We start from the raw sequence: 27748 nt of genomic DNA, 5'->3' as shown, positions 1-27748 counted from the left end.
GCAGAGTTTGGTTGCTCAGAGCTTTACCCATGGCTCTGCTTGGTGGAAGTCCAGCACAGACAGCCTGTGGTTCCCTGCACCTACATGACAGCGCTGAAAGCTGCTTAATTCAGAGTTCATAGAGAAAATCTCTCTCACCAAGTAATATACCTTGTGAGAAGCAATATTTTGCATAACACTACTTACAAGATGAAACTCCCGTAAGAAGACAATTTATTGCCATGGAGGTAACTGGCTGACATTTACGAGGAGCCTTGTTTTACAAGGCTTTTCTTTGGCTGCAATGCCAGGGCTCCAGTTGTGTTCATGGAAAATGAGAGGGAAAGTGAGGTTGTGCATGGTATGCCAGAGCCACTCTGGTGCATGTAATGACCTGGGTAAAGTCTGCTTGGGCTGCGTTGGGCTGAGCATGCCAGGACTGTAAATTTGGGGTGAGTTGAAGGGAGAAGTTCATTTTCACAGAATCATGAGATGGCTGAGGTTGGAAGGGACCTCTGGAGGCCGTATGCTCCAACCTCTCTGCTCAAGCAGGGCCACCTGGAGCAGGTTGTTCAGGACCATGTCCAGGCAGTTGCTGGAGATCTCCAAGGAGGAGACTCCACAACTTCTCTGGGCAAGGCTTGGTCTGTCCTGACCCCAGGAGAGGAGGAGATGGACATGGGACAGAGCTGGTGAGGAGGACAGCAGCACACAGGAGAGCCAGCAGCCAGCAGGGTGAGGGGGTGGTGCTGGAGATGGTGCTGGAGATGGCTGAGTTTGAAGACCCCATGCCATGGCTATGCAATGCTTGTGCTATGGGTGCAGGAGGACATTGCTTCAACTCACCCAGTCATCAGGATATGCATTGGCTGGAGTGCATTGGGTCCCCAGGAGCCTGAATAGCAGCGCAGCAGGGCCAAGCTTGGTCCAGGCATGCGTGACTGCCCTGGGGCTGCCTGCGTGCTGCCCATGTCATGCTGGGGAAGAGATTTCCAAGAGCAAAAGAGGCTTAGGCTGCCCATATCCCATTAGGGGGATTGTGTGCGCGGCTGGAGGGCTTTACTGGGCTGAGCCTAGATCCGTAGCTGTGCAAAGCAAAATTACTCCTCACGATGCGCCGTGTGACAGGGAGTCGGGAACAGCCTTGGCTGAATGCAGAGGACTTCCTTCAGGCCACAGCTTATTTGTTTCTTACCACTCCAATCTACAGGACCTTGGAAGAAATAGTGTTCTATACACAGAAGTTTTATTGATATTATTGTGCAGGTTAAGAGTTCGAGTTAAATTATACTGGTGTGGAAGAACCTGTGGACCAATATAATAGTTAAGGACATAAAACTATTAGAGAGTGCCCAAAGGAGGGCTACAAAGGTGATGCAGGTTCTAGAGGGGAGGACGTATGAAGAGCAGCTGAGGTCCCTGGGTTTGTTGAGCCCAGAGCAGAGCAGGCCGAGGGGAGGCCTCATGGCGGCCTGCAGCTCCCTCACGAGGGGAGCGGAGGGGCAGGCGCTGAGCTCTGCTCTCTGGGGACAGTGACAGGACCCGAGGGAACGGCATGGAGCTGGGACAGGGGAGGGTCAGGCTGGGGGTTAGGGAAAGGTTCTGCACCCAGGGGTGGTCGGGCACTGGGACAGGCTGCCCAGGGCAGCAGGCATGGCCCTGAGCCTGATGGAGTTCAAGGAGTGTTTGGACACCGCTCTCAGACACATGGCCTGATTTTCGGGCAGTCCTGTGTGGAGTCAGGAGTTGATCTCAATGATCCTTGTGGGTCCCTTCCAACCTGAGATATTCTATGATGTGATGACTATGACTGTATGAATAATATGATTGGCTCCACTGGTACTTCTTAGGTAGGACACCCCAAATAGGATATATGGGATTCAGGGCCTTCACTATCCCAGGCAAATTATTGTTTGCCTTTTCTTCCTTCCAGCCTTTTGTTTCCCTGGTGCCAAAGAAGGGGGATTTAATAAATAGATAAATAAAACTGAAAGCAAGGTGGTGAATGAAAGCCTTCAGCTTGCACCAGGGGAGCCGGCTGCTGGTGCCGCGTGCCAAACGGGGAAGCCGAGTGCCTTAAACACATGCCTCTTCTCTCTTGCAGATGACGGAGGGCCGCAGATGCCAAGTGCACCTCCTCGATGACAGAAAGCTGGAGCTCCTCGTCCAGGTAGGAGCTGCGCATTTCCCCATCCCAGGGTTTGCTCCAAATAATCTGGGGAGAGAACGGGAGAGGAAAGGGTTTCCAGCCGGTTTTCTCAGCAGCTTCACGCTGTGATTGCGTGCACTCGTGCTGGGGGAGGATGTGCACAGAGGTGTCTGTGGGGGCTGGTTCATGATGGGTTTTGCTTTACTTTGTGCCAAACCATTCCCTGTCCCCACTGGCGGGAGGGAAAACCAGCCTGAGTCTTTTTTGACATTGTTTCTATATCACTTGGCTATTTTTTGAGGCATTAATTAGCCTTTATTGAGAAACACATTGCATCTGCTTAAAATACCCCCAACCTGGGTTTCTGTCCCCATTACTTGCCATCTGAACTTGGTGTATGATGCTCAAGGTGCATCCCATGGCAGAGGAGGATGTGGTGCTGGTGTCATGGGCAGAGGTCACTGGAGATATTTCAGAGGCTATAAATCATGTATTAAACACAAACATGCAATAAAATACACCTGTGTTCCATCCACCTTTTTTATTATAATTTTTAAAAAAGGTAAATTAAGAAAAATGAGAGTCTGGTGCTGGCTGTGTAACTACGGGTTCATGGATGCTGCCGTATCCTGAGCCTTTCTGACAACTTTGGCTCCCGCCTCAGAGATCACCAAGGGGTTAACAGCAGGAATTAGAAGAATGCCTTTCCTTTTACAAAGGCTGCTGGGCAGCCCCAGAAGCAGGAAATGAAACTTCCCATGGCGGCTGAATCACGGGCAGCTGATACGCTGGGGGGGGGGGAAGCATCCCACCCAGGGAAACCTGAATGGGGATTGCTGAAGGCACGGTGAATCATCGGAACTGCATTCAGCCCCGCTTTCTGAACGGTGGTTTAATAATACTACTAAAAATATGTTAATGGGTAGTGCAATTTTGAGTCCTTAGTCACCAAGGAGGTGAAATCCGGAGACACATGGTGTGCACCGGGTGTCTGTGCGATCAGAGAGCGCACGGATGTCATGAACAAGCTAGAGCTGGAAAGGGAATAGCTAAATAATGATGACTAATTAGTTTGAGCAAAATGCCATACCAATGATGCCGTTTCTCTGCATGGTGAGCATCCCTGCACACGGCTTTCTGAGGCTTAGCAGAAGGTTCAGGGGTTTCTGCCCATCTTTGCATTGCATCCATATGCATGGCCATAAGCACGTCCGTCACAAGGATGAGACTTTTGGCTTCCTATTTCACAGAGATGCCTTTGATTTTTTTATTATTTTTTTTTTTAGTTTCATGAGGATGAATTGGCTGTTTGGAGAATGGTTCTGCTAAAGCGCTGTTTGTAATATCAATAATCACAGTTCAAAATACACTGCAGTATATCTGTATGAACTGCACTGCCCGATTGCTTTCCTGGGGCTTTTCTCAATAGCATTGGGCTTGCAATAAAGTACACGAATAACCACAGTGAAGACAAAAGTGAAGGAGGCTGGATCTGGAAGCTCTGGAAGCTCTCCGGAAGATCTTCTGGAACCTGTTCCATGAAGGAGCAGAAACAATATTCACGTGATATATTTTTAAGTGTTTGATCACACCTTCAGTGGGAATTTCTAGTGATCAATATAGGAAGCGAATTGCTCTGTAAATCACACTAACTAGTCTGCAAGTGACCCGTGGCTGAATTTCATTCACACAATAAATCATCTTGCTGTTTTCAAATAATGTATGAATGGGCAGAGCCAGGAGGTGTGATTGTGAAAAATTCATACCCAGGAAAAGCAGCAACCTCTGTCGCACGGAGGTTGACCCAGCGCTCTGATCAGTACCGTGCCTGTGTGTGTGTACGGGATTACGCACTGAGGATGTTTTTTTCTGCTTAAACGATGCCCTTTGACGGCGTTAGGTAGCATCTGCTCGGAGAGTTAGTAAGTAAATCACTGTGGGGTGGAGCAGACGGCAGAGGAAGAGGATGTTTGGATTCACATCTCCAATACTAATATGTTTTTCAAACTTGGTCAAAACATGTTGGTTTGTCTGCAAAGCCACCAGCTCTGGGGTGGTCGTAGGGCTGCTCTGCTCGGGGCAGGAGTGTGCTGAAGCTCCAGACGGAGCAGTGCTCTGTCCTGGCAGGTCCCCGACCACTGGGAGTGCCGTGCTCTTTCCCAGGGGAAATCTCTCCCCATATCACTTGGAACTGGTGCTGAGACTGTAGCTGGAATTCCCTTTGTAAGTTCTGAGCACCCTTATTTTGGTTATCGCCTTATCTCATGGCTGAAGTGAATAAGAAGCTGTAAATATAATGTTCATCCAACCCACAGCTACTGGCTGTCACTTCAAAGTTGTATTTAGCCACGGATGTCTCACCACGGGTTGAAGCTGAGGTTTATGCTGTGGAAGAAATTCTTCCATTGCTGTGTTGGGCTTTAGCATCTCGAGCTGCATTGGCTTGAATCGCGTGTGAGCAGGGCTCTCAAATTCTTGTGCAAGATTTGTCCCTTCCCACCAAGCTCGACATTTCCTGGGAGCTTCTCCATAGCAAATTTCACATTTCTGTGGTAAGTTTAAGGGAGACCACTGGGAATCAGCAGAACTGATCTCTCTGCTGAGGTGAGATCAAAATACCATCCTTACCTGGATCCAGCTTTATGCAGCACTTACGTCTGTGACATCAAGTGCTCGGGTCAGAGGATAGTTACGGATCCTACTGCCTGAATGGGAAGCTTATTTTGGGATGGAAAAAAGAGCAGAAGGAGCCGGGTCTGATGGAATGAGGGAGATGGGTACAGCTCCCTTGAAGGGTTGCGGGAGGGCTTCTGGAGCATCTTGAAACTGCTTTGGCCGGTGACTCTGGGGAGCTGAAATGATTTCCTCTCCTGCTGCCTCGAGGGCTGCTGGGCAGAACCAGATACATCTGGGAACGATCAGCGTGTTTGCAAAGAGCAGTGTATTAAGCAAATGTACTCCCTCTTTGCCTGCGAATTAGCTGTGATCAGACTTGGGGGGTTACGAATCCATTGCTTGAAACGTATCACTTCATGGTTAATGAGGACCATACCTCAGTCTGCAGGGGGATGGCGAGTGGTAAATGTGCTCCTGCGGTTGCTCGCAGGAGTCAGCCCTGGCTCCGTGCGACAGCTCCTCCAGACCACATTGAAACGTTTCAACACCACAAATCCTCTTCCCGAACTACAAAGACCTTGCAGGCTGGCCACACAGACGTTTTCAGTGGGACCCCCTCGTGCACATATGTTTTATTTGCATTGCTGAGCCCCGAAAGCCAGGTTCTGGCTCAGAGGCAGCATTTATAAGCCCTTCTGTGAATGCTGGCTCGCTTGGGTGCTGGCACATAGCACGAGGGCTTGGCGATACCACCACCAGCAAAGCCATCCTGGCTTTACTCAATCAAGCAGTCTGGGCTAAAGTCGTTTTCCCCCAAGTTGAGTGGCTGCAGCTAAGGAAAGGCAAAACCACAGGCTTGGTGGATAAAGGAAAGCCCTCCCCGGTGCGTTGTGTCAGATAAATGCTGAAATTCATAAGGTCTAATCATAAACTCAGCAGAGGAGGATCATATGGAAATCTCTTCCTGAGGGTCTGAAACTCAAAGCCTGTTTGACTTGGGATTAGGAAGAGGAGTTGCATTTGGTATGTGTTTCATTTGATAAATGCCTGTTGATGATGTGTTGTGTGTGGCAAGTTTACATAAGATTTTTTTTGATGGCATTTTTATCGTGAGCAGGAGCAGAGAGTGGCTCCTCAGATCTTCCTACAGCCACTTTTTTTTCCTGTTTCTGTTTCTGTTTGATGCGTGTTTAGTTTTTAATACAAGAGGGTTTTTTTTAGAAAGTGTTTGGCTTTATCCAGCTAATCCAGCTAATTCTTGCTTCCAGAAAACGGACTTGCTCACATTCCCCACTCTCAGCCTTCCTACCCGTTATGCTGTTTCCACGTGGCCGCAGATCATTTGTCTGTTGCACATGAAAGGTTTGCACTGCTCTATTTAAAGAGTTTTGCGTAGTTGGCAATTCATTCCTTTTCATCTTGCTTTTTGTAAACACAGCTTTTTCTGGGCTGGCTGAGTCCCACGCCCTTGCCACGTCTGTGCCGGCTGCCGATGCCTGTTATCCAGCTCCAGTGACCATCATCCAAAAGTGCTAAGCCCCCCTAATTCCTTCTCTCTGGAAGAGTTATTGCAGGGATGGAGCTCATCCGAGGCTTGGAGCAGAGCTGGCTGGGGGGTCTGAAATTTGATCGTAGGAAATACCGGGGTTTGGGTTTTCCCCGAGGAGCACATTTGGAAGTCAGGACGAGGGAGGTAGGGGTTAACACCACGGTTTTCCATGGGCGTTTGGGTGGTTAATCCACATGTTGTCACTTCTTAAGTAATTTTTAATCTCGGGGTAAGATAGATGTGCATGTGTATCTCCCAGCAAAGCTGGTGACTGTCACCAGCAAGGAGGTCCTGATGGAGATGCTCAGTGCTGGTGATCCTCAATCCTCCAGGCTCAGCCTCACCAGAGCCAGGCTGGGGCATGCTGGTTTGTGCTGGGGAGCACACAGCACCTTTGGAGAGCAATAATAATAATGGTAAGAGGGAGGAATAAAATGTTCCCGTCTCCTCCCAAGATGCTGCTGGAGTTTTTCAATATTTTAGGTGCTACTCACGGCCAGGAAACTGCAATCGGCTGGGGCTTGCCAGCATTTCTTGCTGCCTCACTTTTACATGTCAGTAAGCAGGGTTGTGACCTGGCTTGGAAAAACTGCAAAGGTTCCTCTTCAGGTGGCACTGAGGATGGCACTGCCAGGAAAATCTGCCTAATTTTTGGTAGAGGATTTGTGTGGGGAGCTCAGCAATGCACCCCAGCCTCAGAGCAGGAAAAGCAGGCTCCAGGATGGGCTGAACCTCCTCTGGGATGCCACAGAGATTGCAGAAGAGGGGCTCCAGCACTGTTCCCCTGCCAAAATCGGGTCTGGACGGGGCCGTGGGAGCTGGCCTGCTTTTCAAAGCCCCAGCTCCCAGATGCAGAAATGCAGCCGCGCAGCCCTGACCGTAAATGGAGACGTTTGGGTGCCAGTAGCCGGGCGAGAGAGCCAGCACGGCTCCCTGCAGCGCCTGCAGGCTCCGCTCCAAAAGCTTTTTTAACCATCTCTTCGGCAGGAGGCAGCAGCCAGCACTGGGAGTGGGTGTGAGGGTGAGTAATATACCCATCGCGCGGGGTGTATATTGCTGGGGTTGCTTATAGGGCATGCCTATAGGGCATGGGGAGCGGGGATGGGCTGGTTCTGACACCCTTGGAGGAAGGAGGCTCCCTGCATCCCTTCTTCCCACCCAGCCTCTCCATGCTGTAGCACAGCAGCTGGAAAATGGCCTGTCCTCTCAAAGGGTGGCTTCGTGACAGTCCCCAGATTGTTTTTGGAGGTTGTGTGTTGGTCTGTAGCTCCTCTTCCTAAAAAAAAAAAGGTATGTTTTCTGTAGAGCAGAGAAATGGAGAGCTGATTGAGCTCAACCGGAGTTTTATGCTGTGAACCTAGCAGAATCCAGTCCTTTGCACTGATAAAGTGTGCAAATATTAGATCAAAATTTGATCCAAATCACATAATTTTTGATTTGTCAGAGCTGAAGGGATGCTCAAATCTGTGTTTTGGAGAAGAGGGTTTATTTTCCCAAATGGCAACGCTAGGACTCTGGTATAAGTCTGACTTTAGAAACAAATCGTGATTTACTACAGCATGAGTAAAAGCATAGTTTAGCTCAGGAAAAAGTTTGGAAAATTGCAAAATAGATTTTTGAGCATCTTTGACGCTAAAAATTATTGAGATCCAAAGCTTTGGTTTGGCCTGGGAACCGTCGAAGGACCCTACCAAGCAGCGTGTGGGGTCGGACTCACATCACCAGAACAAACCAAGCAACGAACAAACCACAGCCTGTCGCTCCTGATAGATGAACCATGCGAAGCCATCTGTGTCCTGCAGGAAAAGCTCCTCCTGACTTTTTACTGGCTCTCAGGTCTCCCTTGGAGGGGTTTGAGGGTCAAGTGTGACTGCAAATGGGGCAGGTGCCCTGCTGGGTTGGGTCACCATGGGATGGAGAGGGATGGAGGAGAGGGATTGCTCTGCATGTAGGGAGGTGGGAGCCCAGACCAGGGGTTCAGGCCTGTGTTCTCACTGAGCAGCTAGGATTTAAGAGGTTTTCAGCTGAAAAGTTGGCCTTTTACCAAAAAGTAGCATTAGGAAAATATGTTTAGCATTGCTCTAAGGGCAACACGGTGCTGGGGATGCTTTCACAGTCAGCGCACCTCCTCCAGGCGTAGTTTCAGCACAATATGCAGATGTTGCCTTAGACCAGGTAAATATTTAAACAAAAAAAAAATGGACTAAAAGACCTAGGTCTGCTCCCAGGTCCAGTTTTTCAGCCTGTGACTGAGTTGAGCTTCTCTGTGAGCCCCAGTAAATGCCCTCAGCAAGCGTCCACCACCGCCATCAGAAGTCTACAGAGCATCTGGTGTCAGTCTGGAGGGCACAGCAGCTCCACTTCGGGGACCAAGGGGACGTTGATGTCTGATGGAGACATATGGGGCCCCCTCAGCACACGAAACAAAACCAAGAACTCCACGATTCCAGCGAGTTGAAGGCAGATAAGAAAATTTCCTTGGATTTTAATCCATTTCGGTTTGTAGCTTGGGGGTTCGATTTCTCAGCTTAGGCTCCAGTGAACACAGCAGCCCACAGAAGTCAAGCCTGGAGGGGAAGGGTTTGCTGGGAAATGGAAACAGAAGAGCATGAGGGCAGAAGAGAAAGGAATTTGGAGCGTAGACGTGGGGAGCGAACAACTCGGCTTAAAACCCATGGGGAATCTCAGGCAGGGTGAAGGTGAAAAAGCAGATCTGCTCAAGAGAAAAGGCTTGATGATGAGGGCAAAACTGAAGGGCTTGGGACAGGAGGTGAAATGACCACTAAAAAGGGAAATCCTGAGCAGGGCTCAGGACCTGGGGTGGAAGAGATTCTGTTGTCCACCCTACCAAGGGTGGTTGTGCTAGGTGGTGAGGCTCACCACGAGCAGGATTTGGAGAGGGACTGCAGGAGAAGAAAGATGCAAAGCGTCAGGGCATGGATCAGCAGTGAGCCCAGATGGACGGAGAGCATGGAGAGCCTCCAAGAGGATTTGTACACGCAGCAAAGGTCATTCTGGCTAAGCAGCTCTAGAGAAAGGAAAGCTGCATCTAGGGAAGGCAAGACTGGAAATTAATGAAACCCAGCAGGGATAGCTTCATTCCTCCAAATGCGCTCCTCATCCGCCTGCAGGTAGGCATGGGATGGGAGGAGAATTAGCAGAAGATGGGACAAGTGGAGGCAGGGGGCAATAGCTGCTGGGAGCAAAGTGACACCGGAGGATGAGTCAGGTTCTGGCCGACCTTGCAGCAGGGGAAAGAGAAGGGCAGAGAGGCAATCTGGTCCTTCACGAGGTTAACTGGAGGGGATGGAGCTTCCCTAGCACGGTAAAGCTCCCCCTTCCCAAGCTGCATGCTGGTTTCTAAATGGGTTTTGTCCTTTCGTGATGAAAGAACCCCATAAAGGAGACCTGCACGTCTATCAGGTGCCACGTCAGGAGCCTCAGGGTCTCAGAAAAGTGCCTACAGCCTCATAGGAAAACGAGCAGGGAACGGCAATCATGCTCCTCCGTGCAGCGAAATGAAGGTGTGATTTCCAGGGGCCTGCATAATCAATATCCCTATTATCAGTCTTCCAGAATAAATTGCATTTAAACTAATACAGGCTGGGGAGCTATCCGTGAGCTGTCAGGAGACAGATAAGCTAAAGACATATGTTTATTCATACCACATATGCTGAGAGCTGGATATATTTTACAGCTGGCCAAATATGGGTGAAAATATTCAGCGATTTATTTATTTTTTTTTCAGCCACTCTGCTAAAAGTTGTCAGATAGCCTTAATTCTGAGCAGTCATGGAGCTTTTCGTACTCACTGGGAGGGCTGCTGACTGTCCCAGGAAAGCACCCGACGAAGGGAGAAAGCTCTTCCCTTTCCGATGAGTTAGTTTTGTAGAGCACCAGCTGTGTAACTCGTCCTGGCGACCTCCCACCACACAAACCAGGACAGAAATGGAACAACAAGCATCTAATGGCTGCGTTACAGACAAATCCTCTCCCTCACAATTGCTTGGGATAAGCTCAAACATTCACTATTGTTTCTGCCCGGCTCAGCTGCTCCGTGACTTCAGTGGAGCTATTGTTCGGAACCTGCTCGTGTCCAACAGGGGCTGTGAAATACGTCATTGTTGCCCCAAAATGTTGCTGCAGCCACGGACAACCCAACGTCCCCCAGCACCGCAACGTCACGCCCTTCCCTTGGGTGAGGGCAGGGCTCAGCCGCGGGGCACCACCAAGCACAGAGATGGGGAAAAATTGGATTTAGCAGCAAGACGGTGGGGATAAAACGTCGGGGATAAAACTGCTTCTTCTCTCCTTCATGGAGTAGCAGTCCTTGTGTCAGTGCCCTGCCTGCTGTGTCCTGTCCCTTGTCCCCAGCCCAGCGGCACGCCTCTCATTTAACCTGAGACGTGGCCATTTATGTCTGAGCTACTTTTGAAGGAGGTGGAGGGAACAGGGCACGGCTGATCTCCTGCTGAAATGGATCCTCTGAGATGAATCCTGACCCTTTTCTCGCAACAGGATCCTCTGCAATCCACTCCTGGGTGGGCGTGCATGCTGTAGACGTTCACGGGTGGGCACATCAGTCCCTCCCGGGCTCTGAGTCCCCCTTTTGCATCCTGCTGGATAGACAAGGAGGTAGTAGATTTAGGTAGGGAAATGCTAAATGTGGCACAGGACAAAAGCTGCCTCCTGGAAGGCAATGAGAATGGAAATAGAAAATTATTCTTTTATAATATGGCCTGAGCGAGCAATCTCAAAAGATAATAATGTACGTAGCAGATGATTTCAGGAGAAATTGAGTAGTCTAGAAGAGTGTAATTCAGGAGAAAAAAAAAAAAAAAGAAAAAAAATAAAGAGACAAGCAAGGTAGCATAGTAGATTTGCTTTCAATACAAGGCTAAAAAAAAATGTGCATTTCCAATCTGAGCTAGCATTTCGGGATGGAGCATTTTTCATCATTGCTGCCATCAGACTGCACCGTACAAATACGAGGCTGACAGTGAATGAGGGATGCCAGACTTGATTGTCTACGCGATATTACTCGGTTTGCAGAAAATTGTTTTCTTTTCCTTTTCCCTTTCCTTTTCAGACCCCAGTGAATGCAGCTTAGACAAAAGCTCTCAGCTCCCAGCCAAAAGACTCTTCCTCCTGCACTGCCAGCGAGAGCCTTGGCCACGAGTGAGGCTGTTGGGCTCAGGGGCGTTGCACAGAATGAGTAAAAAAAATGAGTAAAAAGGGCCCAGAGCTGTTTCCAGCACACTGGGAAAAGGTTTCCTTCCCCTTTGCCTTGGTGCAGGTGACTGCAGCAGGCAGCTGGCTGTGGCTGCATGGTGCCAGGTTCAACCAGTTTGCCTGAAGCAACGAATTTGGGCTGGTTTAGGGCAGCACGTGTGTGCTTGGGTCCATGAAAGCAACTGGAAATGGCACTGAGCAAGGCAGAAGGGAGCCGGGTCCAGCATCACAGTGCTACCTGCCTCCGCGTGCATCGTGTGAGGGCAGGGGGATGTCTGCCTCCTCCCAGCCCCCTGCAAGGGCCTTTACCAAGGAGCTTGTCAAAGTCTTTCCTTTTTTAGGCCCAGTTTCTTTGGAAATGATGCAAAATACCATCCCAAAGCGATGGAGCAAGCCTCCATCCCCCAGCCTTCGCTGCGTTTCCATGCTCCACCAGCCCTTTCCATCCCAAGCTGGGGGAAGCGCCTACTCATGCCACTCGACTAAAAGGGGGACTTTGGGAGATGCGATGTCAGAACGAATTTGTCTCTCTTTGGTGGATTATTTGCCCGAATTCCCTCTCCTCCCCCAGGGATGAGCCAGCTTGCTGGCTGCAGCAGCACGGGAGAAGGAGCGAGGCAGGCGCAGCACAAAACGGTGCCTGTGGCGTCCGCGTGCGTCAGCCACAGTCCGGGCTGTCAGCAGAGAAAACATCAGCTTTTCTAATTTTCAGGACAGAGGAGATGGCTCTTGGCTTATAACTGGCCATGTTTAAAAAAAAAAAAAAATGCATGACCTCATCGTGAGAAGCAAGACATGTGCTCATTCTCCTCTTGCATTCCTCTCCCGGAGAAGCAATCCTTTCGGATGAGAGGCTGTTGATACAGATAGGGTGCCTTTTCCCTTCCCATCTCTCTGCTCTCATAGCCGGTTCATCACCATTATGTTTGAACGATACCTCTTCTGTTATTACCTTTGCCATGAAAGTGCCCATATTAGGGCAGGAAAAAGCACAAATCTAAACCCGCCGGGGAGGCGGCTTCAGTCTCCGTCCCGATTGTGCTGACGCTGTCTTGGTAGCAGGTTGAACCAGATGCTGGGAGGTAGAACCATCAACTCCGACAGTTCTGGAAGGTGTTTTCCTTCGGGAAAATTAACAGCACATGTTTTGGTTTAGTGATGCATCCCTATTTTTGGAGAGGACTCTCCCCTCAGCTGTGCTGGCTCGGTGCTAGGGACATCAGCTTGCCAAGATGCAACCTACAGGGTCTGTAAGTTATGCTTGTCTCCTTGAAAAAAAAATAATAATAAAGAACCTCGCAACTGCCCTTTTTAAGAATAAAATAAAACAAACCAAGCAAGCCATTTACACTTCATTCCCTCCCCTTGTTCTGAAGCCAGGAAGAGCATTTAATGCGTGGAGTCATCCCAATATGTACAGCAGTGCAGGAACAAGTTGTGCATGATGCCCCAGCCCCTGGGACGCCCCGGGAAGGAGGCTGCACCATGAATCCGCCTCGTGTATCAGCCAGGGTGATGCACGGGATGGGCACCAGCTGCTGAGCAGCTCTAAGGCAAAAGCATGGAGGGATTTGACTGTGGCAATGGGCTTCTCTTGGTTGATGGGAAGAACCGTTTTTGGATTAGTTTGGTTCCTTGTTTTGGTGACATTTCAGCAGTAGATACCTAATGAGAACATCTTTCTATTTAAACTTTGCCCTCTCTTCTTCCCCATCGCTCTTGGTAGCAGGCAGGGGATGGACAAGCCCATTTCTTGGGGCCCATTCCAGGCTTCTCTTCTTTACTTCTTTGATTTTTCCTACCTTTTGAGTGCCCAGAGTGTTTATACAGAGAGGTAATATGCGCTGACAAGCTTTAAAGGTGAGGCAGCACACTCTGCCTTCCTCACTTGGTCCATCTCATGGGGACAGGGCTCCCCACTCCACTGCTTCCCTCTGCTCTTCTCACGGGCAAAACCAAACTGGGACCGTGGCTGGGATAACCTTCAAGCCCCATTGATCCTGATGCCCTTTCCCTCTTCGTCCACACCCCATCTGCCAGCCTCATGCCTCTCCTTCGGAAGCCGTGGCTCAGTGGCTGCAAATATCTGTGTGCTGCTGGCAAGGCTTTGGGACCAGGCTTTGGGAGGGAAGGAGAGATGTGACAGGGCTCCACATATCCCTGAAGATGGACATGTGTGAGCCAAATGTTTCCAGAGACCAGGGTAGCCACTTATATAGTTTCAGGATTTTCTTGAATCATTCAGCAAACATCTCTGAGATACAGAGACTCACGGTCAGGCACTTTGGGTATGATTCAGAGCTTGTCACAAGCATTTTGCACAGCTCTAGCTCTTGGGCTTTAGAGAATGTTTTTAAAGCACTTTGCAATCCTTTCCCTGAAAAACGCTATGGAGGCAGATAGCATGAATTATTATTTATTTTCACTGTGTGGACAGTTGATCAGTGGCAGATGTTTCTAATTGCATTAAGCAAGTGGAAATAATGAGAATTAGATAGCAGATTCTCCAGGAATTTACATTTAGATTGGGTTACATTTTGCTATTAAAATAGCAAATTCGACGTCAGATGCACTGGTTCTTCAGCAGAAAGGGGGGCTGATTATTTTTAATTATTATTTGATTATTTAAAAAATGAGCTGTGTTACTGTACTTAAAAATATTTGACTCAAGGGAACGATTTAATAGGTGTGTCTCTCGAGAAAGATGTGGGACAACGAAGCTGTTCATCAGCCAGCATTTCCTCCACGCCCCGATTCTGCTCGGATTGAAGGGCAGACGAAAAACAGAGGACCCCAGGCGGCCACAACCCCTATCCCAAAGCGTTGCTGAAAAATTCGGCCGATGCTGGGATCGGGCTCAGCTGAGCCGCCCGCATCCCTGACAAATTGAATTAAGGGACGCTGGTGGGAGACAAGCTGCATGTCCCCATCCAGGCACCACGCTACGCTGAGGTTGGCAGGAATTTGGGGGTGATTTTCTCCCCCGGCCGATGGCAGCCGGTGGGAGAGCAGAGGAGCGGGGCTTGGTGCGGGGAGGAGCAGCATCTGCCGCCTCCAAACGACACGTGTATGACAGCCATCTCCCAGTTCGTGCCAAGAGGAAATGAGTTGTGTTTCAAACCGCCGGAGGTTTTCCTTTGGGGGCTCTCTTGCGGCATTTTTTTTGTTTTGTTTTGTTTTCTCTCCTAGATTTCAAGTTCAGCTTCAGACACTGAAATGTGTGAGTCCCCTGTCAGCAGAGAGGGGATTTATGTGCGGTGCAGATTATTGTATGTCTCTGTTAAGTGCAGAACCCAGGCTATGATATTCTTTTAACTAACTAGCTGGCTCAGCTTTTTATTTTTCTTTTTTTCCTTTTGCTTAATGAGAGCCTTATCCCAAACTCCTTGAAGTCAGGGAGTCTGTCTATCAGGTTCAGTAGGCTTTGGATCAGATTTCAAATCACTGATTCATTATTAATTACACATCTGGGACTCCCTTTTCAAAGAGTTCATTGTTAAATAAATTCACTTTTAGACATTACAGACTTGGCATTCTTGTGCATTTAATAAAATTCTGGCAAACCAGCCAAGAGCCATAGGCCAGCTTCTCTTCTGGTATTGATGGATGAGTCTCTACTGAACAGCAGTGGCTTACACTACACGGATATAATATATCTTCTCACTCTCATTTAACCACTTTCCATCTAAGACCAAGTCTGTATTTGAAACTTCTGCCTGCCTAGTGCCATGGCTTAACCCTGTGGTTTCTGCTCACTTTTCTTTAATGTTTCTCTACCAGTAAAAGTCCCTTTGTGGATTTAGGCACTGCAGGGCAAAATATCTTTGCTGGCTAGTTTCTTTTCTCTTTGAAGAGCTACTGGCATCTCCTTCCTAGGACAAACTGCAGCTGCATCTTTAGAGCCTCCTGACAGAGCAGGCGGGCAGGCAAATGTTTTCCAGATCCCTATGGCAAGAGGAATGGAAAATGTCTTTCTAAAAATATTGTGTCTTTCCTGTAGTCCTTAATAACCTAGTCCGAGTCCAGCCACTGAGACATTGAACTGACCAAGGAGCAGGTCTGGAAGTTCTGTTTACACAGAGGGACCTTGTTTGGGGGGGATATGTAGAAATATTTTCCTACTGAAGTCAGTTCGATAGGAGTCTAGGCCTGAGGTGAAAAACCAGGGCATGCTACCGTGAGATTTAATGGCACGTGATATTCCTCCTCAGCTGAATGCACAGTACCCAGTTTCTAAAGCTTGCACTTAATCTCCAACTGCTTAAGTTATTTGGAAAAGAAAATCAATGGAAACGCGGTTCCCACCAATTAAAAAATGAAGCTCTGAATGTTTATTGAAGGCACAGGCATCTGCTCGGTCCATGCCTTGCTTTGAATGCAAGGGATAAAAATCACCTCATTGATCACATCATCATTGCAGAACGGAAAATGAAGCAGGAAGGACTGTTTCACTAGAACCCTTCAGTAGTCAAAGCTAATTCCCCACTGCGAGCCAGATCTCCATCCTATTTTATTACAAAGAAAGACAAAACCCCCCCTCTGCCCCGATTCACCTTCCTCAGTTTTTCATAGACCACATTAAATACGATTATTCTGCACAAACTTGCGTATGAAGTGCAGCTCTTTCCAAAACTGCAGTTCTTCAGCATTAGCAATGATGAAGCCATTTATTTACTCCAGGTGTCGGGGTGCTCTGCAGAGGAAGGGCTCCAGCATCCCCCAAGGGCAGACAGCCCCTGTCTTACCCACGAGGGAAGTGTGGCCTCAACACCAGCCGTGGTGAAGGACATCGTTCCCTGGATCTGCTCGTGGAGGGACGTGCTGGGGCTGGAGGCACAGTCCTCGCACACGGAGAGTGCTGGCTGCTGTGTAGGGCTTGGGTCAATGCCACACGAAGCCATCTTCCTGTTCCCTGCAGTGCTGAGGAAGCTTTTCGATATTTTAAGGGACCAAGAGCCGTGCTGTCTTTGCGTTAAAGCTGATTGTTCATTTTGGCAGCGTATCCCACATCCCACAACTCCAGCTGACTCAGCCCATGGCTAGCAGATCTCTCTGCCGTGCCACCAGCCTGCTCTGCATTGTTCCTGAATACCAAATGCCCCAAATGCCCCTGTGGGGACACCAAGCCTCTGGGCAGACGTGACATTTCACCTTAGAAACCAGACCACGACTGGAAGTAAATCCCAGTCCCAAATCAGCAGGTAAAAACCACCAGGCCCAGTTATGGACCCTCTCCTCAACCTTCTTTCTGCGAAGACGACAGAAAACGGGGCAGCCAAGGATTCCCTCTACCTGAAACAGAGGCTCATGGGGTGTCAAGTGGGTATAACCATTTCTGGCCATTCCCCTTCCTCCAGGCCTGGACACACCTCCCTCACGCATGGGTAATGGTGGAGCTGGTATCAGCATCCCGCCCTAGATCCTTTCCCTCTTCCAATATTATACACTCGTCCTCCCTTTCCCTCTTCCTGTGGGACATTACCGGCGATGGGATTACTTCTTTTCAGAAACCAAATTGCCTTTGTTTGCTTCCTACCCCTCCTACTCAGAAAACCCTTCCACAGTTCTCTATAAAGTCTCCAAGCTTCTCCTTCCACGGTTCATTACGTTTATTGGCTAATTCCGCTATCGCCCCAGTACATGGGTCATCATCCACATTTGTATGCTTTTACATTTTCCAATTATTTCCTCAGTCGCAGTTCATCACTAACAGTTTTTGCCCTGCCTGAGTTGTCTCCTAATCACTCCATCTTATTTCTTCTTTATTCTTTCTGTGTGAAAAACAGATTTTTGGGTTTTTTTTTTTTTTGCTTTTAATAAAAGAAGCTGACTATTTCATCTGGTCTGGAAGCGTCACTCATTTTACCCTCCTCCTTTTTAATGGGCCTGGTTTATCACCAGCACTTCTTTGCACAAATATCAGGGGAAATAATCCTTTCTCATCCCCCATTAATTCCTATGGTGAGCAAGTATTAGTTTGCTTGCTTCCCCTTCGAGCTGCGGCCAATTATCAGTACTCTCTGTTGTCTCCTCCTTTATTTATGGGGGTCACTGTGTGACGATGGTGAGCCTGCGGTCGGGAAATGAAGCCGAATGTCAGAAAATAATCTCATCCCCTTCTTGTCCACCACCAGATTGTGTCTTCAGGGGTGTAAGGAGGAGAGCCGCTTGGAGGGGGCAGTGGTTGGACCCGCTGGAGATGTGCACCGGGATGGTCCCCGTGCTTTGGCTGTGCTGTGTTTAGTGTTCCCTGTGATAGTTCCTCAGGTATCACAGGAGAAATGACTGATAAGCATGGACTGAAGGAGGTCAATGGGCTAATCTGTGGTTTTTATTCGAGGGAGTATTCTCTTGCTTGGGGCACAGAAGGGATGCGGGAAGATTTCCAAGAGAAGCCTTGAGGTGGGCAGTAAGGCCTAGGCCCACAGCTTCTCACAGTGGAGGTGCTGATATCTGTGTCAAATAAAGGAGAAAAATCCTATGTTTTCTCAATTCCAGCAGACTCAATATGTTCTCCTGTCAAGCCTGCACGTGTGTAAATAATGGCTCTTCTCTACCAAATTCCTCAGAAGTGAAATGTGTTAGGTTCAGTAAGGCCCCACAGTAGACTAACAACAATCCCAGCACACACACGTGTACCATTGCACATTTAAAGCGGTGAAAAAGAGCATTAACTGCATCTTTCTTCAAGTATCGGGGGACTGCTTTAGTTTTAAAAACCCACGGTTTATAAAAAAAATTCAGACCACCCAGAAGTGGAAGCGGGACTTGCCTGTGTCCAGGGTTTCTCTATTGCAACTTGCTCTGCTCCACCAAGGGCCCCATCCCTCTTCTGCTGCCCAGGGGACCCAGCCAGCGTCCTCACTGTGTCCCAGGACATGCTAGGCAAGGACAACTCTACTTCTCAGGGCACAGGTGGTTGGCTCCATCTATAGGTTCTTAATGTATGGATGCATTAGGGAAGACTGCAGGCTGTGTTTAACACGAGTAGCTGAAGGGATGGTGGTTTCTGTCCTTTTTTAGGTGACAAGTTGTTGGCTTCCCCAGTTCCCCTCGAAATAACCACGGTTTTTTATCACTACGGTTTTGATCCTTGCTTTTATCAGCACCTTCTGCTGGCTCAGGAAATAAAGGCTGCCTTGGGGGCTTATGAGGAATCATAAGGACTTTCTGTCTTGCAGAACAGGTGTGTTAGACCCCCCCCTCACAATCCGTCAGAGTCACAGGCAGCTCCTAGCCATCACATGGGTGAACCCAGGGGCCATGCTCATGCAAAGGAATTTAGAGGCCAGACTGTCTGTGGGGATGTAAGCGGAGAAGCACTGAGCTACTGTGCTGTGGGAGCTGGACCTATGCAAAGCATCATTCCTTTATTCAGCTCTGAGGTTAGAGTAATTTATGTAGCGATCCCATTTCTTGCTTTCTCTGACCAGTCAGCTCCCTGGAGTGTCTGAGTTTTGCCACCAGGCATTAAGCAATGCAACCAACATCTGGCAAGTGAGGTTCAGCTTCTCTCTCCTGACCTTCCTAGGGGAAGAGCTGTCTGCCTGATGTGCAGTATTTTCATGGCATGTTTAAGCCAGAAGCTTCAGAAAACCGTGGTATGTTCTTAATATGGCAACTGTATATATCACAGGTGATTAAATTGATGAGAAGATCCAGGAAGACCAATACAGTTCAACTCTAAGCTCGTTAGAGAGGAGGTATCTCATATTGCTGTATATTTGCAGAATCTAACAATGCAGTCAGCTCTCATGACTACATCCCTAGGTACAAGAACAGATAGAGATAAATGCACAAAAAATATGCATCCATTATCCTTCTGAAGGCATCCCCCTTCCCCACTCCTAGAACATCAGGACTTAGCTCTCTTTAAGTTTAATTAGTCTCTCTGCACTTACAAATGGTGTGCAGGATAAAATGGGAAGATCTAGTTCTATACATCAGACCTAGTGTTATCATTGATTTTATTTATTTTAATTGCCATTGGATTTGCTAAAATCTGCACTAGCTTGTCATGATTCATAAGATAGTCTTGTAGGTTTTCCTGCTTTTTTAATAAATGATTTTAATGTGTTTAGAAAATGTGCTACAAAAATAAGCATTCTCTTACCTTATCAAACACTTTTAGCAATGAAGAAGTGACTTTGAGTCATGATGGAAATAAACGTCCTTATTCAGGAGAGACTTTTTAAAAACAAATAGAACGTAAGAATGCTGCTAAGCTTATATGTCTCGGGAAATTATTTTTTTCTTTTCCACATCAGCAATAAGAGACCGAGAACATTTCCAAGGACCAATTTCTGTAGGCTGGGTGAGGGAGATGGACATTTCTACACTTGATTTGAAACTGGATGAACTAGAGCGCTTCAGAGGTTTACAGTCGAAAAGATAAATGGATTGTGTGAGCTGTCCAATTTCATTATGTGCCCCAACCAAAATCTGTCTTTAATGTTTGATAGAATTATGATCAAATATTTCAAAATAAAAAATGCTGACCTCCGTAAAAATTGTTGTTGACCTTGTCAAGGTAGCTTTAATACTTTGAAGGAATACCAACAGCCTCTCAGTGATATAAAACTTCAACAGATGCTCCCAAATCAGAATATATATAGAAGGCAGCTGGTTATTCACACTGACCGAGCTCTTATCAAACCCTGTTGTCAGCTGAGTGTGAAATGGATTCCTGCCACTGAAAGTTGGCTCTGACACTCGCTTCATGCTCAAAGTTTCATTTGCCACGTGTGATACAGTTGGGAGGCTTAACACACAATTGATTTTCTTGCAGCCGTTGACTACCCTTTTGCAAAATTATACAGATCTCCAGGAACTGAAAGGCAAGCACACGCGAAGACCCAAAATTCTTTAAGCCAATCATTTATGATACAGATTATCTGCATAAATTTGTCATGTCAGAAGTGCTTTCTCAAACTAGGCCATATAACTTTCAACCCAGCATGCTGCAAAGAATGCCATAGCCATGTCTTTTCTCCTCTGCATTTAGACAAGGGTTTGAACCAAAGCCCTGTATACAAACCCTCTTAATTCCACAGCATGTGCAATTTACATCGTGAGCTGCTTCAATTTGTATTAATTTAGCAACAATCTCCAGTTGGAGTGCTCCATCTAATCTGGGCTCTGTATCCATCACTGCTCTACGTCATGCGCAAAGGAAAGTGAAATATCCTCTGCAGCCTCCAGTTCTGTGATAAAAGCATGAGATATGCTTACTCTCACTTCATTCTTTGCTTGCTTAAATTGATTTCAGATAATGGCAATGAAATCCAAAATTCAGTCACTGTCTCTGCTAGCATGGCCCAGTGGCAGCCTCCACAAGTTAGGTGCCTTTGTGCTGCAGAACAGACACAACCCACACACATCTCTGTTGCTTGGCCAGCTTGGGGTGCCCTTCGCTGTGGGACGAAACCAAGGGAAGGGGACAAAGCCTCGTGCTCTGCCAGCTGGATTTAAGACACCATTGTGCAGGGCTGGCTGGCTGTGGTTAGGTGACAGGCAGAAAGGATGGGATGCGCTGTGCATGTCTGTGCTGTGTCTTGTAATCTGTGGAAAACATTGCTACAGAGCCTGATACCACGTGAGCTTACTATTCTAGGAATATGTGCAGTCTGGGTTGGTTCAACTCGTTGTGACAACTGATGGCCAAATTGAGCCCATCCTTTCTCTTACTTTGCTCAGAGGGGAGGAAAATCAATGATTTTGTCAGTTCTAGTGGATGAAGAAAGAACTTGCTCACTGGCTCATGGGCTCGGCTTGTATCCACCTAGCTATATTCTTTGCCCTAGAATGAGGTGGATGGATCCATGCCGACATCTAGATATGGTTCCTGGGCAAAGCTATCCCACAAATGGTGCTTGGGCATTGTCTAGGAGAACAGAACTGGCAAGTGATGGCTGTGCAAGTCTTCAGACTGGAGATCAGCCAAGTCCAAGCCTTCCTCAGTTTCCTGGTACTGACATAGCCAGGGCTGCTAAATCATGGTGATAGGCATGCCAAATAAACCCAGTCCCAGTTATCTGGGGTATAGGTGAACTGGGAGATGCTTAAGCCACTGTGACCTTGAAAATAGTGTTTTGTTTTGAGTGACAGATGTTTCTGTCTTCCCCTTTTCTGAAACCAATGGTCTCCAACCAGGGCAAAGTCTTCCTGCATGTGGGTATCTTCCTCCAGCTCTGCGAATCTATTGTCCATACGCTTTTCATTTATAGCTGGAAATCCCACAGATGTTTCATGCAGAAGGAAATGGGAAGCTATTCAATAGATCATTAATGAGTTCAAGACATTGACAAGGATTTGTGCGAGCGAATCTAGCCATCGTAGCTGGGAATGTTTTTATCTGCTCTGTGGGAACTAAATTTGCTCAAAAGCTGATTGTTTGGGTTCACATAAGTGGGCACCTTTTTTTGTACCAGCCCTTCCGAGTTTGTACCTCGTAAATTTGCTCCATATTCCCTGAAAGCTCAAAGAAACTCTCAGTCAAAACTGTCAAAGTTGGGATGGATTTTCATCAAAGCCAGGCTAATCCACAGAACGCAGCCCCGACAATAACTATAGGATCTTCCATGGAGTCCAGAGTAGTCTCCTGAAAACACAGCGTTTGCTCGAGTAAACACATAGCACAGCAAGCAGCCAGCCAGGCTCATCCTCAGGATTGCCTTGTAAAGGACAAACCAGATTTGACATTGTGCTAGGTTTTGGGAGAAACCCAAAGAGAGAGAGCAGGGGAAGGATCCGTTTCCTCCAACCCTCTGAAAACAAACCTAGAAAGTTTAAATAAAGGATAATAAAAGTTGCATGCACAAATTGACTCGGGGCAACTTTTAAACTTGCTCCAGTGATGTTTTCATGGCTGACTGGCCGAGCCAGCAGTGACCTTGGCAGTGCTACAAAAGCAATTTTGACATCAGTTAGCATAAGGAATTCCACGCTTTCCATCAACCCCCTCCTAAAGAGCCAACTGCTTGCCCATGCAGACTGGGTTTCCTTCTGCGTTTGGCCAGACCTTCTCACTCTGCTCCTGGCCGGTATTCAGCTGCAAAGGACTCGAGGGAGGCTGCAGTGCTGAGCCAATGGCACAGACGAGGAGGAAGGGCCGTGAGGTGGGAAGGCAGCGTGGAGGAGGAGAGGAGGACCGTAACAAGTGTGCTTCTGTGCGAGGTCACATCCCTGCGAGGGGATGAATTTGGGGTTGAAATGAGATGGTGCGAGTAGCAAAGCCACCACACAGAGAATATTCTCTGCTATCGGATAAAAGGGGATTTGTCTATGTATCGCCCAAACCGGTGGATGGATTAGCTACAAGACAAGCACGTGATGGATATTACCCTGCACAACAAACCTCCTTTGCTGCCCAGAAAGTTTATCAAGGGGGAATTCCAGGATTTGGGCCACTTGCCTCTAGTTCTCAGGCCTGTGGAAATCTCATGCAAAGTGCTGTGTGCGTGTGCACAGATCAGCTCTCTGGCATATGAGAGGCACACTGAGACATCAGACCTAGCTGAGATGCTCCGTGAGGATGGTGTGTGCCCAGCCAGCACTCCCAAAATACACAGCACAGAGATCCAGGCTCTGGGGGGACCCCAGGCAGAAATACCCGATGGTGTGCTCTTTCTGCTGGCATGCTAGACCACAAAACTCAGCTCAGCCTTCTTCTACCCGCATCTCTTTAGCCTTTCTGCTCTACATGGGAACGGGACCTGCTTCCAGCAGGGCCAGGAGGAGGTGGAGCAGGCAGAGGGCTGAGGGGGGCAGAGGGAAGCACCGAGGCTTTTGTCACGCATGAGAGACAGGCCTGAGCGTGGGGCTGTGAAGACGGGCAGATTTCCCATCCCAGCACCAGCAGCAGCTGGCTGGTCTTTTCAGATGCAGTCACCTGAAAACGCTGTTGGAGCTGCAGGGCCATACAGTGGGCAACGGATGAGGAACGGGGTCACTGGGCACCCACGCAGATCCAGCTGAATGGGGCAAGCGTGCAGCTGCCTCTGCATCGGGCGAGAAGAGGAGGAGGGATGCTACAGACCCCAGAGTGTCTTTTTCCTCCAACTAGCTGTTTCTCATTTGGGCTTTGACCTGAATTTGCCATGCAGATGTGGCAAACTCACGCTTTCTCTGACTACAGAAATAGTTAAGCAGATTCACGTTGCTAATATGTAGGGGAATTAGAGGTTGTCAGCAACGGTTTTGAACTTAAGATATGGAGTGTCAGGTATTAGCTGAACTCAGAAATGCAGCTATCTGTGAATATTTCTAAGGCGTCTTGTCAGTAGGGTGTTTCTAATCCTTTTACCAAACAGGCTTTTTTAAAAAACTTGGGGATTTTTTTTTGTCTTTGTCTCTCTGACCCTAATAAATCTAAATTCCCGCAACTTGCGGGTGTTGACTTTCCAAGAAAAACGTCAGTGGTTCTCTGTCAGCACCCTCCACGCTCCCGAGGAGGTAGCTAGAGGCAAGTTGTCTCATTTTCCTGAATAAATGAAGGAAAGAGACTTGAGAGCCAACCGCTGACTCTGGAACGAGGTGCCGCGTGTGCCAGCAGGAGCGGTGCAGCCATCGCCGGCCCCTGACGCTGACAGGGTTCAGCTGTTTCGTGATAAAAAAATAAGGCATTCCCTCCCCAGGCATCTTGCATTTCAATGAATAATTTTTCCCGTAACTATATCTCAGCCTGTTTTAATTATATGCACTCCATGTATTGACGTGGAGTTAAGAAATGGATGGTCAATCCCATAAGGGGAATTTCAAAGCCAAAGTCCCCTAAGTCCCCAAGCCTTCAGCCTGAGCGATTTTGTACAATGTTATCACGCTGTATTTGGATGAGACAATAGCTGAAAGGACCGTTATTTAGTATTTACACATTAGTATGGAAAGACTTAGGATTTTTCTTTCCTCCATAGTACACAGAATGCGTTAAACTAGAGGATGTTGGCAGAGCCGATTTGGCAAGAAGAGACTTGGGAGTGGGTGACAGTTCGGCGGCCCCTGGATGGGAGATTTCAGAGTTTCAGGCACATGAAGGCAGGGATGGGAGGGAGTTACGGTACGTAACACATCACGGGGAGATGCTCTGCCTCTTGCATGGGGGTGTACGTGTGCTGCTGGCCAAAAGCAGATAAGGCTGCTGGCCACTGAATAACCTATGCATCGAGAAACAGAATGGGATCACAAGGGGTCCACACGGGCACCTTCACTGCCCTTCTCACAGTGGTGCTGCAGCATTGCTCTGTGGCTGTTTTTAGCAGATGATCTAATTCAGTGGGGGCACCTGGACATTGCTTCATTAGCAAATTATAAGGGGTGGCGGAGGGGAAGAACTGTGTGTGAGTCACCATTTTGCACTTCTCTTTCCTTCTGACTGCACTGCCCAAGGCTCAAGACAGACGAGAGCTGCTGCTGGCTGGCAATGGAGCGTGGCACCCTGAGGCATGTGAGCCCCAATGCTGCTCGGGGCATGGCCCAGGCAGGAATTACTCCGTGTTCATGCAAATTGCTCCTTTTTCCACCTCACCCGTCCAGCCGATGGACGGGCTGCACCACACCCCCCAGCCTACATTTCAACTCGAGCCACTAAAGATGTTTTTCGAGTGCCCAACCTTTGGACGTTAACGAAATCAGACTGAGTCAACACGACTCAAGAGGATGTTTTGGACCAGACACACTTCACAGCATGTCCTGCAGAAGCCAACCTGTCGCCAGACAGCATATGCTATATCTGGGCTCATAAATAATATATGTTGGGGCTTACTGGTGGGGCTTGGAGCCCTGTGGCACAGCCAGGCTTGTGTTCCTGGAGGTCAGCTCCATCTCTTCCCAAAACCTGAGGACCTTCCTGGGTTTGGAGGGATTGGAGGGTGCTGATGGGCCAGCCTGCACCAGTACGTCCTCGCAGCTTAATGCCACTGGTTAAGACAGTCCTAGAGTCTGCGCCTGACCACAGCAATGTTTTGGGCACACAATTTCCCCTCCAGCTGAAGCGAAGATGACTGCAAATGCCAGGTTTGCACAGGCAGCTGTCTCCAGGCTGCCAGAAACCAAGTCCGGGATTTTAGGCCAACACTTTGGCGTATGCATGCCTTCAACTCCCTGGATTTTGGGGATGCCACTGTTAATGCCACGAGGAGCTGAGATGTTTATCCCAACACTGGAATAAAGGCTGAGCATGCGTTTTTTCCGTACAGCAAGCAGCTTTTAGCATTGCAGCACTTGGCGCAGCAGCGTCTCGGTCCCGTTACGTGTCTCACTGCAAGTCCCCCCAGGAAGGAGACAGTGGAGGGCAGCGGATTTTTTAATCTAATGAAACGAGGCATTACTAAGCATGATCTAGTTACCTGCTTCCCACAGTTCAGCGTGTCTCTGGGCTGGATGGATGCAGGCGGCGTGCGTCTGCCCACATGTTGAAACCGTGCATTTCCCAGAACCCTCCTGCCACGGAGAATTAGGGAAAAGTGATGAAACGGGGGAGGGGGGAACAGACAGGCTTCTTTGGCCGTTAATAAAACAATGAAATATACTTTGTGTGTGCCCACATTTCTAGGGACGTACCAGCAGCAGCTAATACCATGTCATCTGTTTTTTATTCATGGCCCTGCTGGGCTGTGGGTAGATAATCTCGCTCCATAACTCACTCATTTCTAAACGTAATGGGAAGCTGTCAGGGAGAAACATGCTCCTCGGCCAGAAGTGGGCAGCCCATCTCTCCTCTGAGGAAACACACGGCTTTGGAGTTCCTCGGGCTGCTCGAATCCCAGTAACACGGCTTTTTAATCATACTGAATCTTTAATGCTGAAATGTTTGCGTTTATGCTGCGTTTTCCACAACGGCTGGCAGAATGACGTGCTGGAGGTGCGGAGCCATCCTTGTATTTCTCAGGTTTTGCTGACTGAGACGGGCAGGTGTTTGTTCTTCAGGGCCTGAACCGGTTGAAAATCCAGTGGCCCCCTGAGGTGAGCTCCAGCCGTAGCTGTGGTGGTGCTCGTGCCACCAGGCCTGCGGCCCCCGGGGCCTCCTCAGATGGCAGCACTGCCCTCTCGGGGCAGGATTTGGCCTGGGTCAGGTTAGGTATTTGAGAGGCTGATCTTCAGCTGAGTCCACCACCAAGTCCTTACGGACTTTGGGCCTGCTTTAGATGAGATGAGCTGTCCTCAGAAGCAGTCTGTGCAGAGCATGGGAGCACGGGTCCCTCAGGCCTTCCTCCTCTGGGGGCTCTTCTTCCCCCAGCCCCCTGGGACCACAAACCCTGTGGATTTTTCTATAAAAACCATCCGTCCCACATCATTCTTTATGTGCATTTTTGCAGAGAGGGCCCTTCAGGAAGAAGGACCAGCAGGGGAATCCCTGGCCAAATAGGATTTCTCTGACAACTTACCCCTCCAGCAAGGCACGGTCAGCCCTTGGTCCCGCATCTGCAGGGTTTCTGCTGGTGTACCCTGTCCCTAGCTCAGGCCAGCCAACTACAGCTCAACACATGCCCCTTTTTGCTTTTCCTGAAGCAATTTAGATTGGGGACCCCAAGAAGGCATGGCCAGGAAGGAGACAAGGAGCAGCAGTGCCCTGGCAGGTCCCTTTATGATGGTCCAGCTCTGCAGCAGTGAGAACACAATTCAGTGGTTGAACGCCACCCGTTATTCATGATTTATGCATGTGGGATTCACAAGCTGGCCTGCAGTTTCCTGATATATTAGCTGCAGAAGGTCCTGCACCCACTTCCTATTGATTTCCCTGCTCTCACAGACCAGTCCCCATCTTCCTCAATGTGTCTGCGACAGGAGTTTTATTAATGCAAAATGAATATCCCTCTGGAAAATGAAGTCCAGAAATTAATAATGAATTAAAACAACTTGCCACAGGCATCGCTAATGAGCTCTTTGTCTGTGCAGCTGACATGAAAGGAGGTCATTGCTCAGCCGATCCCAGCAGCAAGCAGATTAACCACTAACTTGGAGCGCGTGGATCTCTCCGGAGACAGCGGGACGGGCTGCAGCTCGCTCGGTGCCTGTAGGGTTTTCCTGCCCTTATCCCTGCTCTGCAGGCTTGTCTTGAGGAGTCTTTGCTACCTGGAGAAGGCACCTTCCTCCACTCCCACTCCAAAGACTCAGACTGCCCGTCTGTATTAGGACAAGGGACTCATCCTACAGGAAAGGACAGTAACCTTGCAGAGCTTAAGAGCGGAGTGGCAAGTAATCTTGGAGGGGGCTAGCAGGGCTTAACT

General features: G+C 48.6%; 1 protein-coding gene across 11 annotated transcripts in view; it reads left to right on the top strand.

Annotated features, from left to right (window-relative positions):
* The window catches only part of FRMD4A (FERM domain containing 4A), a 362843-nt gene that overhangs the window by 234761 nt on the left and 100334 nt on the right, over positions 1–27748 (top strand). For all 11 annotated transcript variants that reach the window (XM_080605846.1, XM_080605838.1, XM_080605837.1 and 8 more), the window contains one exon: positions 2084–2149. In XM_080605846.1, coding sequence (XP_080461972.1) covers positions 2084–2149 — 66 coding nt within the window. The remainder of the gene's footprint in view (positions 1–2083; positions 2150–27748) is intronic.

The sequence above is a fragment of the Anser brachyrhynchus genome (assembly GCF_964034855.1).
Source record: "Anser brachyrhynchus genome assembly, chromosome: 1".
Classification (NCBI taxonomy): Eukaryota; Metazoa; Chordata; class Aves; order Anseriformes; family Anatidae; genus Anser; species Anser brachyrhynchus.
The sequence above is the reverse complement of the archived record's forward strand: the minus strand, read 5'-3'. Positions and strand labels throughout refer to the sequence as shown.